Source organism: Cricetulus griseus, chromosome 2 (genome assembly GCF_003668045.3).
Source record: "Cricetulus griseus strain 17A/GY chromosome 2, alternate assembly CriGri-PICRH-1.0, whole genome shotgun sequence".
NCBI lineage: Eukaryota > Metazoa > Chordata > Mammalia > Rodentia > Cricetidae > Cricetulus > Cricetulus griseus.
In genome coordinates, this window is record NC_048595.1 from 42,441,564 (window position 1) to 42,457,812 (window position 16,249).

General features: G+C 42.2%; 1 protein-coding gene across 4 annotated transcripts in view; it reads right to left on the minus strand.

Moving 5' to 3' along the window:
* Positions 1 to 14,654, minus strand: part of Ndc1 (NDC1 transmembrane nucleoporin) — a 49,796-nt gene extending 35,142 nt beyond the window's left edge. For 2 of the 4 annotated variants that reach the window (XM_027402379.2, XM_035439733.1), the window contains exons 1-7: positions 14,314 to 14,654; positions 13,243 to 13,363; positions 9,517 to 9,618; positions 6,805 to 6,979; positions 5,908 to 6,046; positions 2,626 to 2,734; positions 1,681 to 1,732 (exon numbers count right to left, since the gene is read on the minus strand). In XM_027402379.2, the coding sequence (XP_027258180.1) occupies positions 1,681 to 1,732; positions 2,626 to 2,734; positions 5,908 to 6,046; positions 6,805 to 6,979; positions 9,517 to 9,618; positions 13,243 to 13,363; positions 14,314 to 14,370 (755 nt within the window). In that variant the 5' untranslated portion in view covers positions 14,371 to 14,654. The remainder of the gene's footprint in view (positions 1 to 1,680; positions 1,733 to 2,625; positions 2,735 to 5,907; positions 6,047 to 6,804; positions 6,980 to 9,516; positions 9,619 to 13,242; positions 13,364 to 14,313) is intronic. The other 2 variants (XM_027402378.2, XM_027402377.2) reach the window with 2 other exon arrangements.
* Between the last annotated feature and the right edge of the window lie 1,595 nt (positions 14,655 to 16,249).

Genomic DNA, 16,249 nt, shown 5'->3' on the forward strand with positions numbered 1-16,249 from the left:
ACATTACTAATGTGTAAATTTTTTCAATATTTATTTGACAATTAAACCATCACTATGTCATTAAAAGTTCCGAGACAGTGATACAGCTCAGTGGGTAAAGACATTGTTACCAAGTCTAACACCTAAGTTCCATCCCCAGGGCCCACATGATAAAAGGAGAGAACACACATAATATGTCTCTGATGGCCATGATACACACAATAAATATACAAATGTAAAAAAATTCTATGAGAAGAAAATTATATTTGCTCATTTATCTGTGGTTTTTTAAGATAGGGTTTCTCTGTGTAGCCCTGGCTGACCTGGAACTTGCTTTGTATATTAGGTTGGCCTCGAATTCACAGAGATCTGACTGCCTCTGCCTCTGAATTGCTGGAATTCAAGGCATGTGCCACCACTGCCCAGCTTAAAAAAAATGCATTAATTTTTTAATAAATCATAGAGATGATGAACAGGATAAATTTTATGACATGTAATGAATGGCAAAGACAGACATGAGCCATGAAATTCTGAAAGTCCACTTTCTTTCAGTATAAAGATATCTAACAGCAGCAGCAACAAAATGAATTGCTAGTTCTTATGTCTGGGTGAGGGTCTGTGGGAGTGGAGATGGCCAGGAGTCTTTCATTATGTATTCATTTGTTTTTGTTTTAAATTATTTATTTATACTTTATATGTGATGGTGTTTTGCCTACATGTATGTCTATGTGAGGGTGTCAGATCTTGGAGTCACAGGCAGTTGTGAGCTGTCATGTGGGTGCTTAGAATTGAAGCCAGGTCCTCTAGAAAGAGTAGTCAGTGTTCCTAATGCTGTGCCATCTCTCCAGCCCCCTTGGTTTTGGTTTTTTGAGACAAGGCGTCACTATGTAGCCTTGGCTGGCCTAAAACTTACTATGTATACCAGGCTGGCCTCAAATTCAGAGACATCTATCTGCCTGCCTCAGTTCCAGAGTGCTGGGATTTAAGCTGAGTGCCATATTCTTAAACTATGGAAGCCACATGCATTAAAAACTAAATGTGGTAATTTTTCCCCTGAGAACTGTATGTGTGTAAATACATAGAACTCACTCTGTATATCAAGCTGGCCTTAACTCACAGAGATCTGCCTGCCTCTGCCTCCGAAGTGTTGGGCATGTGCCACCACTGCCTGGCTTAAAAATAAATGCATTTAATTTTTAATAAATCATAAACACAATGGACAGGAATCTTTCACTGTGTTCATACAGGTGCATGATTCAGAAATTTAGTGATTTATTAATGATTTAATTTTCAAACATACATTGAAAGGATTACATACCTTCCAGTATGTTTAGGGGATTAAAGTGAAGTGGATAAACCCCATGGCGCACAGAGTATGGCACTGAACACCCAAACTTAGTAAGTATGAGAAGCTGAGGAGTCTAGTACAGAAGAGACTGGTAGGGAAGCCAGGTGTCAAGAAAAACTTAGCCTTCACCTGCTCCCACAGTGGCTAATGAGTTTGAGCAGCAATGTGGAGTTTTCGGCCTACAAACAGGACAGGGCTTGGGCCAGCACCTTCTTGTTACCAAGCACCTCCTGTCTTCTGATGGCTCTTATTTCAATTAAAATAATTAAAGGGTAAACCTAAACAAAGCATCTAGAAAGTAGCAAAATTTAAAAGGAAGGAAACAGAAGTAAATAAAATTAGACTTGGCTTACTCATCTATGTGAAGGTCCATAGCAGTGCTAATCCAAGCTTTGGGAATATGTCCTGAGGAGAACAATACCAAGATAGGAATGTGAGACGTTAGAATAACAACTCTTCAGTGTGCTTTAGACTACAAAGTTCTAGTACACAGGGAGACTCAGTTAAAATGCTAGGCTGGGATTAGGAATAGAGAGGGAAAAGGGGTAATTTCTAAATACTGGAAGTCCTTCCACTGTACAATTCTAAGATATATAGGTTCCAGTCACCATAGATACTAAAAACAAAGCAAGGCAAGTCAACTCCAATGGATTTTACGCAGTACTTCCAGCTCTTCAGTACACAATATATGTGGCTAACAGATGCGTACCATGGACTGTGACCAATTCCATCAGCCCATCTCAAAGTCCACAGGTGAGTAGTCACTCATCCCTCTCTCACCCATATAGAGAAAAATATGTGGTTGTGTTGCTTCTGAGCTGGTAAGATGGCCCAGCAAGTAAGAGCTCACCACCAGAACCCACATGGCAGGAGAGAACCAACTCCTGAAAGCTGTCCTCTGACTCTGACATGTTCACTATCTTTAGCCATGCAGCACAGAAATGTCTGCTGACTATTGTGCAACAGATCTCTAGAACCATCTCACTATGTATGACTGAACACTTCACCCATGAATAGCTCTTCCCCTTTCCCCAGCTTTCAGCCTCCGTAACCACTGCTCTGTTCTGGCTGACTTGTGTAGCACCTGGTTTTCTGAGGTACATGTAACAGCTTTATTTTATGTGGCAACACAAGAGCTCTCTCCTTTTAAAGAGAATTTTACATGTATATATCACATTCCCTTTAATAAAAATTAACTGATAAGTGCAAATACTAATTCAATAAAGAGTAACTTTGCAAGTGACATTTTCTACACTATGAGCTAATAATATATTAAATTAGAAGGTAGAAATTCTTACCAAAAAAATAATACACAATGCAGAAATTTCTGACCACAAACAGGGATTCCACACAGCTATGTTTAACTAGTAGAGGGAGAGATCTCCTGAAGCGCAAAAATTTATACTGCTGTGGAAAACAATAAGAACAAAGTCAAAAGACACATTCAGCATCACCCTGGGATGGATACTATCAACAGAGGCAGAGGATGAAACACAATCACTAAGAGCCGGGGTTGCAGCTAGATGGTACAGGAGCTTGCCTAGCATCTGTGAGGCGTGGGTCAATCCCCACTAACAAAAGGAATTAAACCTGAACAGAGCACACTATAAACTGGGAGCCTATGAGATGGTTCAGTGGATCAGGTGACAAGCCTGATGATCGGAGCTCTAGCCCACATGAGACTCGGATGCTACAAGTTGTACACACACACAGAGAGAGAGAGAGAGAGAGAGAGAGAGAGAAATAAAAATGTAATTTAGAACTTAAAGATCCACGATAATTATACAAAAAGACAAACTATTCTGATGTTTAAATAGTTTATCATTTTTACACTCTATAACTAAGATCAGAAGTAAGAACCCTAATAATATCAAGTAAATGACTACCGAGAAGGAAAGCAATGGGCCAGTCTTCTCACATTTGCTTGTTTCCTATCAGCTCACCTTGCTTTATTCACCAACTTAAAATGCACAAGACAAGATCACTGGGCTGGAGAGATGGCTCAGAGGTTAAGAGCACTGGCCGTTGTTCCAAAGGTACTGAATTCAATTCCCAGCAACCACATGGTGGCTCACAACCATCTGTAATGAGATCTGGTGCCCTCTTCTGGCATGAAGAGACACATGTAGGCAGAATACTGTATACATATTAAATAAATAAAATTAAAAATAAAATAAAAAATATCACAAACAGTAAAAATCCTAAGCCAGTGTGCTCCTTTGCCTCGGCCTGCTCCTTTGCCTTGGCCTTTCAGGGAGGCAAACTTATCACAATAGAAATAAAGACTCGGGGCACCCAGATCCATCAATTCAACTATTGTCACCCACTCTTCACCTCTCTCACTCCACTGTCTTACCACCCTCAAAAAACAGTGCCCACCCAGACAGATGGCTACACACTTGTAGCTGAAATACACATTTTGGCCAAATGTTAAGATTTTAAAGTGAGGTATGATAGCACATGCCTGTCACTATCACTTGAGGTAGCAAGAGCCAGAGCTCAGAACTAGCCTAAGCTATTCAGTGAAACTACATATATATAATCATACAAAGTTAATCTGAAGTGAAAGTTTATCATTTTAGAATAAACTTTTGAGATTAAATTCAAAATTTTATCAAAAAGATTACAAAAAAAGGTACTAAAATTTGTCATTGCAATGTAGAAACAATAATTTATAAGCATTGTCAACTACTAGCTCCTGTGTTCATTGCACATCTGTGATGTTAAGTGATGGTCAGTTTCACCTGGAGGTCCAGCAAGATGATCAGGAGTGTCTTATTTTCTCCGACACTATTTTTTCCACTCTCTTTATGTGTTATGTCTGGACTTGAGGTCATACACAACAAGGTATTCCTGTATGGAATTTTTCTCAAGATAATGTGGGTGCATCCAACTTTTAAATTCTTCTTCACAAGTCTAAAGAGTTCCTAAGCAGGAAGTTTTCTTCACACAACGGCAGGAAGGTGAGAATCAGATCCTTTGAGGGACATATGTATTCTCACCAGAACTCATGCTCACCAATGCAGTGGACATGTGACACGCTAGCTGGGAGAACCCTCGTAGGCAACCCTCAAGGACAAAATTCTCATTACCACACATGATTGCTTTATACCTTGCTTCTTTTCCACCAGTGTGGGAGCCAGTGGGAAGGAACTGGTTCTAAAGCTAGTTCCAGTGCCCAGGCCTCACAGTCAGAGCGGAAATGAAGTATGTAAAAACACAAGCAGAAATAGCAGATACACATGGCTCACTTCCAGGCTTTATTCCTCCTAAATTAGTTGGGGTTTTTGTTTTTTGATTTTTAACGTACGTGTGTGTGTGTGTGTGTGTGTCTGTCTGTCTGTCTGTCTGTCTGTCTGTCTGTCTGTCTGTCTGTCTTCAAGCTGATGTGTCAAAACACACAATTGGAGGTAAGAGGGCAATTTTGAGAGTTGGTACACTGTGGGATCCAGAGACTGAGTGCAGATCATCAGATTTGTGCCCCAAGTAGTTTTGCCTGCTGAGTATCTCACCTGCTTCAGATTAGATCTTTTAAAAACCTAGTGAATGAGCAGGGGAAATGGCTTAATCAGTCAAGTGTTTGCCACCCAAGCTTGAGGACTGAGTTCAGATCTACCACACTCATGCAAAAAGTCAGAAGCAGTAGTACATGCCAAGAGAGAAGGATCCTGAAGCTCGGGGGCCAGCTAATTTTGCCAAGTCAATAAATTCCAGATTAAGTGAGAGACCTTGTCTTGAAATTTAAAGTGAGGATCAATAGAGGAAGACATCAATCTCTAGCCTCAACACATGCCAAGTGAGTAAGCATACACATGTACACATTCATGCAAAACACACACACCATAATTGACAACAGTTTTTACTATGACACTCAAGCCAGGTGTAAATTGTATTCTAAAAAGGGCCTTATTCTAAAAAGGGCCTGAGACAATAACTGATGTGTTCTTAAACCACTTGTACATCCCTAAGCAGGTGGCTACACCAAGCACTTAACATGAATGTTGGCATCCTCCCACTCCAGCCCTGCTAAATCATAGCAAGTGTTACTATGACCAAGCAAGGAGAGAGGGGTACAGCATTCTGAGGGGCAGCAGAAAAGGGTGACTGCAGTTCTCACAGCACATGGAAATCTCACAGGCACAAATGTCTTCTACATTGCCCTCTGAAGATTACAGTGTGAAAGAATGTGCGTGTCTGAGTGCGAGCCCATGTGTGTGTGTGTGTGTGTGTGTGTGTGTGTGTGTGTGTGTGTGAGTGAGAGAAAGAGAGAGAGAGAGAAGAGTCTGAATGGGAGTGGGTATTTGTGGAGGCAGAGGGCAATCTCTGCGTGCTGCTCTTCACCCCATACCCCCAGGCTGGCTGACCTCTGAGCTTGAGGTCCTCCAGGAGAAAGCAGATTCGACACCTGCACTACTGCATTCTTGAGGGACCTGAACTTGGCAGTCAGGAGATTTTACCCACCTATAATCAAATTCCAGTTTTACTGATCACATCTTGACATAATCAGATGAGGTTAGCCATTTGTATAGACACGGCAATGTTAATATTATAACTAAAGAAATGCTCAAATTATATCTTACCTGTATAATAGGAAATGGAAGATAATTCATGTTGTTAATGAAATATAGAAGACTGTAGCTATAGCCCATGAATGCCCCAGCCAGTAGGAAAAAGAGATGATGTTCATTCATGCAGGTTTGGGCAGCAGGGTTATCTAAGCTGAGGGGAAAAGTTAAGCTATTAATTCAACAGTCAAAGACACATTATCATTGTTTTAAGGCTACTTGCCAGAAGGCAAAATTCCAAGTTAATCACTTAAGAAACGCTCCAATTCTAACAAAATGACTCACTTTAGGTAACAGGAGCAAAGATTAACAAAGCATTTTCCCCTGACGCATAAGACCCTAACTATTGCTGTTTCCTTGGAAATCTGAGGTAAGAATGTGTACAACAGTCATGTTGCTTCCAAGGCAAGTTGACTTCATCTTAACAAGGACAAACAATCTGCAGGTACCTAATGGAGCTCTGTGCTACTCATGTCTCTAACTGGGCATCCCACTCAGCACCTCTGGATGCTGTCTTTTAAGTTCCCAGAAAGACACCAGATCTGGAGAGCACTGGCCTCTAAATTAGGGAGCACCATACCCAACTGACAAGGATCTTTTTTCCTTTTCCCTGTTATACCTATATCTGCATCCATGGCCTGTCATTCTTAACTCTCAAGCAGCTGAGACTGTCCCTGAATCACTTCCAGAAACCCAACAGCACCTGTTACACAGCGTCTTCCATAGACAAGTATCTTTAAAATTTTGCCAATTTCCTAAAACATAAAATATCTTAATACACAGAAACAGGAACTTCTGTGAAAGCCAGGAAAGCAGAGTGCTACACTACTGATCTCCACAGCTCTCCTTTGACTTGGTAGGGTAGCACGGTTTCTAGAAAGAAGAAAACAAACAAACAAACATATACTATACCTCTCAGTTCCAGTACAGGGAGCCACAAGAAAACTGTACTGGCCCTTGGTGATGATGGCCGCACACCACGCCACCACCATTCCCATCGCAGCATGTATTAACGAGTGCATAAGCTGCTGAGGGTGAAGGATTCTGCCTATCAGGGCCAGCCGGGAGCCGGGTATGGAGGGCACAACTGTAGAAAAAGCATAGCACCATGGCTTCATAATCGTGGCACCTAACACTGGAGGAGCCGCCAACCCCCCTCACCACAAACACCCAATCAGCGGAAATCCAGTATAGAAACCTCTTAAGCAAACAACTCTAGCTTTAAAAACTTGAAATAACGGCCTGGCAGTGGTGGCGCATGCCTTTAATCCTAGCACTTGGGAGGCAGAGGCAGGTGGACTCTGTAAGTTCATTGCCAGCTTGGTCTACAGAGTGAGTTCCAGCTCCAAAGCTATACAGAGAAATCCTGTCTCGAAAAACAAAAAAAAAAAAAAAATCTCTCTAAATTGCCTTTATTTCAGCATTTGAAACTCACTATAGAGTCCATCTGTGAAAAATAAGCCACAAAGGCGAAGATCACAATAATGAACATTAAATACTTGTACGGTTATTACTATTTATATATTTGTAGGGAGGTCCATGTGGAGGTTAAGCTAGCCCTCTCCTTTACCCACTAAGCCTGCATACGAACTTCTATACAGGTATTTCAGGACCAAAAAAGTTCTCTGGAAGTGACGGGGGTGGGGTGAGGCAGGGACACCCCACACACAATTGTGGGAATAGAGTAAAGAATATTTATGTTAGGCTGCCTGACATAGACATGCAATAATCTTTTAGTATACACAAACAAAAGAGATGCCATGTGGGCAAGAAATGGAGTGTGAAGGGAGGACTCAAACACTTGGCATTTTAGGGAGGACGCGGCCATCGCCTCCTCTTCCCACTAACACTGCCCTGAGAGCCAACTACGTATCAGACTTCCTAATGTGTCAAACCCTGCCAAGTCATTCAACATTCTTTCAATCCCCATCTTCTCCCTAGGAAATCATTCTTCATCTGAAAATCTCGCCTTCAGCGCTTAATACAACTCCTCCTTCAGAGTCTGGTTCGGCCATCAGCCCCTCTAGGCTGCGTCCACGCTGGGGAAAGGTGGCCCCTGCACTCCCTCATACCTGCCCAGAGTACCTGTCAGCAAATACACTCCAGATCCTCGGGAGCAAGCTGGGAGTGCATGATACTTGGTACACAGTACACACATAAGCCTATTCCAAAAGCCAACATGGCCAGTGAGGCTTTAAAAACACCTCTGATCCCAGCACTCAGGAGGCAGATCTCTGAGTTTGAAGCCAACTTGGTCTACAGAATGAGTTCCAGGACAGTCAGGGTTACACAGTGAAATCTGGTCTCAAAACAACACCAAAAAATAAAATAAAAACACTAACTTGAGCGCCCTCACCTGGCCCATCTTCATATAGAAGCTGGCCCAGGAGCACAGTACAGTGAAAGAACACAGGCCATAAGTATAGGAGCTCTGAACAGGGTTAGAATAGACAGAGACTCACCAGCAAGAAAGTGCTACAAAAGCAAAGAAATACAATACGTTACAATATCCAGTTGGGACTTAAAAATTTACATACTTTAAAAAAAAAATGGAACTTTTTTTAAATACTAAAAAGCAAAAAGGAGAGGAAAGATGTCATAAAACAAACAAATAATCAGAAAAGCCTTAAGTGACAAACTCAGGAGTCTGAAAAGGCAAGAAAGGAATAATTCTCCCAAGGCAAAGCCCAATTTTTTAAAATTAAATATTATAAAGCCATACACTTTGCTATTTGGGGAGAAAACCGCACAAAGTCAGTGACATATGCTTGCAATCCCAGTAACCAGGAGGCCGAGGCAGGAAGATTACAAACATGAGGTCAGCCCAGATTTGGTTCCTACCCTATAAGGAATTATTTCCTATTTATTTGCCTATGCACAGCTTTAACACTATCTGTGAACTACTAAAAGGGTTACTTACATTTTTTTCATTGTTGTAAAATATAAAAAATGTACACTTCTTAAATGTACAGTTCTAAGACATGAGAACATCTACACTGCTGGCACGCAGCCCAGCACCACCTCCTGACCCTTCAATCCTCCCAACAAACCTTACCCAGTGGCCATCAGCTCCTGACGCCACTATACCACTGTCTTTGTGACTTTGATGACTCTATATACCCAACTTCTGTAAGAAGACTCATATAATGTCTAAAAAGTCTAAATATATCTTCAAAAGAGAAACACCAAAATAATAGTAAGTACCACACTGAAGGAATAACAGAATATGACTATGTACACATTTTTGAAATTCTGTCCTGTGTAGAATACATTATTTTTGTTTTGTTTTGAGACATTGTCTAGCCATCTAACCTAGGCTAACTGTCTTAACTCACTACAAGGTCAAAACTGGCCTCAAAATTGTGGTGACCCTCCATCAAACATAGTTAATGCTAGGACTGCAAGCATGTTCCACACCCCTAATGTTCAAACTTTTAAAAAGATTAAAATCCGGAAACACACACCAGGCATTGGTGGTGAAACCCTTAAATCCCTGCACTTGAGAGGCAGAGGCAGGCGGATCTCTGTGAGTTCAAGGCCAGCGAGTGCCAGGATAGGCTCCAAAGCTACACAGAGAAACCCTGTCTCAAAAAACAAAACAAACAAACAAATTCGGAAACTTACCTGTATAGAACTCCACATTGAAAATACTTATTATTATAATTACCACTGACAGCAGCAGGAAGTAGAAGATTACATGGGAACTACATAAGTCATTGAAAGAATCTAAAACACAAGAGAAATGAATTACTGAGGGTTATTCAGTCTTACAATTGTGTCAGCACACTCCAATATAACACAAGTTCAAAATACAACTAGTGTTTTTAAGCTTATTTGTGTGTACAGATGTCTGTGTGAATATATATGTATCTGTGTACACACCACAAGGCAGAGAGGGCACTGGGTCCCTCGGAGCTGGAGTTACAGGCATCTGTGGGACATCTGGTTTCTTCTGTGAGTATCGGGATCCAATCCTTGGGCCCATGATTGCACAGCAAGCACCCTTAACCACTGAGCCTTCTCAGAAGATTCTACAACTCTAGTTCTAACTTTAAAAGTCTGCCTTTTCTTTTTCTTTTCTTTTTATACTGCTGACAATAGAACATCAACACAAAAACTCCAAAGTGAGTTATTTAGACTTTGTTCTGGGTACTGGAAAATGGTATTAGAATTTCTTTTAAATAGCACAGATGTTAGTAAGAGAGAAAATACAACCATATGCAAACATTTCATCATGTGAAAGCTACCATAGCAACATACCAAGTTTCTTTCAAAATGTAAACAGTATTTTTAAACTCTACTTAGTAAATGCAATTAGTGCCTATAGCTAAAGTCAAAGTAACATGGAAATAGTATAATTTAAAAGTCATCTAAAGGGCTGGTCTAAATAACAAAAACCAGTGATGTCCCCATGAAAACCAAAACACTCACATTTCAGAGCAACTCAACAACCAACATGCTTCCAAGTTTAAACTATGTGTGTTATTATCTAAAAATACTAACAAAAGAAAGAGACATGGGACATGTTTGCTGAACAGACTCACTTAATAATGAAAGCAATTATTTTTCAAAGTAGAATTCAGAGACCAAAATTAATTCCAGCATTTCCTAAGCCTCCACAATTAATTAGCTGCCATCTCAGTATTGGCTTATGGGTTAATTTCATCAGTCCTGTGTGACTTAGCAAAGACACATCAACAAAAGCATGGCTCTATCAATTAGTAGCAATACTTCCAAAGGCCAAACAATACAAGATTCTAACTCCTTGATTACTGGCAGTTTCTAACCCACCGCCCCGCCCACCCCCCATAGGGTTTCTTTATGAAACAGTCCTGGCACTAACTCTGTAGACCAGGATGGCCTTGAACTCACAGAGATCCACGCCTGCCTCTGCCTCCCAAGTGCTGTGATTAAAGGCAAGCACATTCCATCACTGCCCAGTTTAAATGTTTTTGAAAATTATTATTATCCCACTGTGGGAAAATAAATTTGAAGACAGAGACTTCAGACACTAGCTGGATGGTGAACAGATCATTTTAACCTGAACCTTAGTTTTATATTTACAAACCACATATAACAATACCTCATTATATGACAATATAGCAAAGAGGTAATATACGGAAGGTACTCAGGGCCTGGCACAGTAATGGCTACAACCAATAAAGCCAATAGCTACATTTCAATGAGCTCACTGATGGTTTTAAATTATCTTTGTGTGGGTGCGCTTGTTAATGCGTGCATCTATGAAAGCCAGAGACTGACACCTGATCTCTCCCTCTGTTGCTCTCCATCTCATGTTTTGAACCTAGAGCTCACCAGCTGGCTAGGCAGGCCAATGAGCTCCACCACAATACTGGGGTCATGATGCATGTCAAACACCTGGCTTTTATGTGTGGGCTGGACACCTAAATTCAGGCCCTCACGCTTGAGCAGCAAGCACTTCACCCACTCGGCCACCTTTCCAGCTCCTGAACGTCATAATTTTATTTTACATCCAAAGATTCCAACATTTCAGCCTGCTTCCATCTTCTTCAGTAAACTTTTCCTATGTCTTTCCTGTCATTCTTTATTTTTGACCTCTCTTATCTTACACAACTTTTGCTTTGTCACTTACTGCTTTTGAAATGTTTTCTCTGTATGTATCCCAGGCTGCCTGGAACTCCAGCGCCTCCTAATACACCCTCCTAAGAGTTGAGCTATAAGAATGTGCCACTAGCCAGGTGGTGGTGGCGCATGCCTTAATCCCTACACTCAGGAGGCAGAGGCAGGTGGACCTCTGAGTTCAAGGCCAGCCTGGTCTACAAAGTAAGCTCCAGGACAGCCATGGCTACACAGAGAACCCCTGTCTCAAAAACAAACAAACAAAAAAACAACAAAAAAAAGTGCCACTAAGCTACACAGAGAAACCCTGTCTCAAAACAACAAACAAAAAACAACAAAAAAAAAAGTGCCACTAACCTAGTTTAGACTTTTTTTTTTTTATAATTAGAATATAGGTCAGCTTCTATCTACAATTTTAAATAGATGACAAGGACAGTACTTTTATTCTTTAAAAGATAAAATTCAATAAATTTGTCAAAAGGAAAAACAAACAAAAAAGAGAAATGGGGCTGGAAAAATGGCTCAGCAATTAAGGGCACTTGCTGCACTTCCAAAGGACCTGGGATCAGTTCCCAAAACCCAGGAGGTGGCTCACAACCCTCTGCAACTCTAGCTTCAGGGGATCCATAGGCATCAGGCATGTATGTAATGAGCAGGCAAAATATTTATACACATAAAAATACATTTTTACCATAATAGAGGGAGACATTTTACGTTTACAGAGAAATCAGGCACTAGGGAAATGTCTGGAGATCTACAAAGATGACACCACTAACAATCTAAGCAACTGAGGAGAGGCTACCTTAAATGCCCTCCCCTGATTATGAGATTGATGAATGACTTATATGCCATCCTAGAGCCTTCATCCAGCAGCTGGTGGAAGTAGAAGCAGACACTCACAACTAATCACTGAACTGAACTGGAACCCAGATGCAGAGAAGGAGGAGTGAAGAGCACAGGGGTCCAGACCAGGCTGGTGAAACCCACAGAAACAGCTGACCTGAACATCAGGGAACTCTTGCTCCCCAGACTGATAGCTGGGATACCAGCATGGGGCTGATCCAGACCCCAGGAACATGGATTTCATTGAGGAAACCTCGGAAATCTACAGGACCTCCTCTAGAAGTTCAGTACTTATCCCTAGCATAGGTGTGGACTTTGGGAGCCCATTCCACATAGAGGAATACTCCCTGAGCCAAGACACACAGGGGTGGGCCTAGGCCCTATCCCAAAGGATATGATAGCTCTGATGACACCCTATGGAAGGCCTCACCATCCAGGGGGAGCAGAAAGGATATGTGATAGGTAGGGTTTTAGTTGCGGGGGTGGTAGGGGAGGACGGGAGAGAGAAGGGAACTGGGATTGTCATGTAAAACAATCCTGTTTCTAATTCAAATAAAAAAAAAATCTGAAAACAAAATACATTTTTAAAGGAAAAGACAAAAAGGCAGTCTTTATTTGTGTGGTGTCTTTTTCTTTTTCTCACTGTATGTCCCAGGCTGGCCTTGAACTCTGATGGTCCCACCTCTGCCTCCGAAGTGGCCCTGGGTGGCCTAGAGGTGTACACTAGCTATTTATGTAATCTTCTAATGATTTTTTTTGTTCTGTCATCATACAAAATCTCTGACACACTTACTGATTTTTATAAACAAAATGTCAGCTTGTGTTATGTAGGGAGTGCCTTTATCTTATCTCAGTGAGTGTTTTGACATGTCAATATATAGGCAGTAACTGAGAATTACCACTTACCTGACAGCCACTGTATAGGATGGAATAAGTCAATGCTGCTGAAGATTATAAAGGCTGTTGTACAGACGGGTAGAAGCAACACCGACCAAATGATACTTCTAACTATCCTCCAACCCAAAACCTAAAATTGAACAGAACTCCTCAATCATGAAGTCAGTTACATTCACTTAGCTATGCAAATCCCGCCTTTTCATATAGGCTACCAGCGCTAACCACTATTTATATCCCAATCATAGTCCATGCAGTTATATATAAACCGAACGGTTGCCGGTATCTGTATTGTCACATGCCACTACAGAATCCTGTATTGTCAGGGAACTGATCCTGGCATTTCGTCCAGAATCACGTGTAACAGCAAGAGTATTTAAAGAGAAATCACCTTTTTTTTTTTTTTTCCTCAGTGCACACATGTGCTCACTACCAAACACACAAGTACACGGAAAAAGAGAGAAAAAAAAAAAGAATAAATTCTACAGGATTTAGTGTGACTGCTGATACAGGTAATTAACAAACAGACCCAAATATTTTTTTATCTTTAGCCTGGGATGGATTAGAGTACATGCAGGTAGAAACACTATTCAAAAAAAAAAAAAATCTTCACTTTTATTCTCTTTGCGCCCTTACATAGAATCGATGCAGGAGTAGCCTTAAACCAGGAATATTTATATGCTCGGTTAGGTTCTTCCCAACCCCAGCGTCTGCTTTGGCCACACCACAATCTTTAAACGCAGGGCACCACTTGCCATTTCGTAACCCCAGGGATCCAGGCATTCATTATGTAGCAGCTCGAATCTCTACTAACATTTCGCGCTACATCTTTCCTACCCTGTCCAAATCTCCATTGCATTCATCCCACTCGCGCTGACCAACTTCTCTTTGGACTCCAGACCAACACCCCGAACCTAACTTCCACCGCACCCTTGCACGCAACCCTCAGGCGGCCAGGTCCCAGCGCGCGCCTCCGAAACCGCCCCTTCGGAGACAGGCCCCTTCCAGTCAAGCGCGCCGCACCACCAGAGCCTGCCCGCCCAGCCACAGGGAGGCAGTGAGCGTCACCGCGCGCCAACTCACGCGCCAAAGGATGTCCCGCGCCCCGCCGACGCAGGGCCCACTCGCAGCGGTGGCCATGGAGATGGCGGCACCTACTCTGAAGCGTGCCGGGGACAGAGTGCACGCCCGCCACCACTGTTCAAAGGTAGGAAGGCCCCGGGAGGACCCAGCTGGGGCTGCCTGAAATACTGCCTGAGCAGGGCCCTGGACAGCCGCCAGACTCTCTCCCCACGGTTTATTCTGAACAGACTCGGCAGGCCAGAACTGCCTCACAGCCGCATTTCCCCAGGGTGGTTGTGACTTGAGGAAACGTCCTCTGGAATCCAAGACGTCCTTCCGAAGCAGGGTCCATCGGGGCGCCAAAACCAAAGGGCGGCGGTGCTGCATGCTGGGAACTGTAGTCTCGACGACCCCTGCGAACCTAAGGGAGGAGGAGCGTTGCATTCTGGAACTTGGAGTTCCAAAGTAACAGGCTCGCGCTGTAACGTGATGCATGCTGGGAACTGTAGTCCTTTTTTTTCTTTTTTTCTTTTTTCTTTTTTTTTAAGATTTATTTTTTTAAGATTTATTATGTATACAGTGTTCTGTCTACATGCCAGAAGAGGGCACCGGATCTCGTTATAGATATTTGTCAGCCACCATGTGGTTGCTGGGAATTGAACTCAGGAATTCTGGAAGAGCAGGCAGTGAACCAATTCTCCAGCTTTCTTTCCTCCTTTCTTCCTTTCCTCCTTTCTTTCCTCCTTTCTTTCTTCCTTCCTTCCTTCCTCCTTTCCTCTCCTTTCCTTCCTTCCTTCCTTCCTTCTTTCCTTCCTTCCTTTCTTTTTTCTTCCTTTCCCTTCCTTTTTTTGATTCTTTCCCTCCCTCATCCCTTCCTTCCTTTTTAAAAAATAAACTGTGCCAGCCAGTGGGAGTGAGTAAGGATAGTATACATTAAGAAATAACAGAAAATGTAATTTTTACTCCTTTTTCCCCCCAGAATGCCACCTTTCTAAAAAGTAAAATCAAAGGATACAGCAGCCTTCTTCTTAATACTCAGTAATTTGATGAAAACCTTTTTTTAAAAAAATGAGTTTTATTGCTAAGAAAGGTGCATTTGTTTTTAACTCTAGCTGTAACACTTGCTAAGTGCAGTATCTTGATCCTCTTTGTGCCTCTGTTCAAATGTAAAACAGGATAAAAACACAACATCCTGTTGATGGGGTGAAGATGTAAATACTATGCTATAAAAAGATAAGCATTGTAGGCAGGTTTGTGGCTGAGTTAGTAGAATGCTTTCCTAACATGCACCAAGTCCTGGTTTGATCTGCAGCACCCCAAAAAACATGGCACAGTGGCATATGCCTGTAATCCCAGCACTCCGAAAATTGAGGCAGGAGTATAAAAAGTTCAAAGTCATCCTTAGATAGTGAGTTTGAGACTAGTCTGGAATACATGAAATGACTGCTTCCAAAGAGAGGAAAGGTCACCATGGACAGTGAAGTTCTTGCTTTGCAAGCATGAAGACATAAATTCAATCCCCAGACCCAGGTGAAAAGCTGAGCACAGGTGGGAATTTATAACACCAGTGCTGGGCCGGTGGAGATGATGAGGTCTCTGGGGCTCACTGGCCAGTCAGTGAGACTAGCCTACCCTGTGAGGTGTAAGGTGATGAGGGAAGCAAGGTGGAAGGAGCCTGAGGAACAGCACACAAAGTTGACCTCTGGCCTCCAAGCACATATGTACACACACGAATGCACACACGCACGTACACACGCACACACAGCTTCTCACTAAATCAAGTTCCCCTTTCCCCTCTCTGGTTGCTTTTGACCTCCGTTGAAAGCCCTGGGTGAGCACCGTGAACATGTTTTTATATTCAATTGCATGCCGTGCCAACATTCAGTACCCTAGAAAGGCTGAGAAGTCAGAAGACACCATGTCTTGCTGACACTGAGGAAACTAACAGGCTACTGAG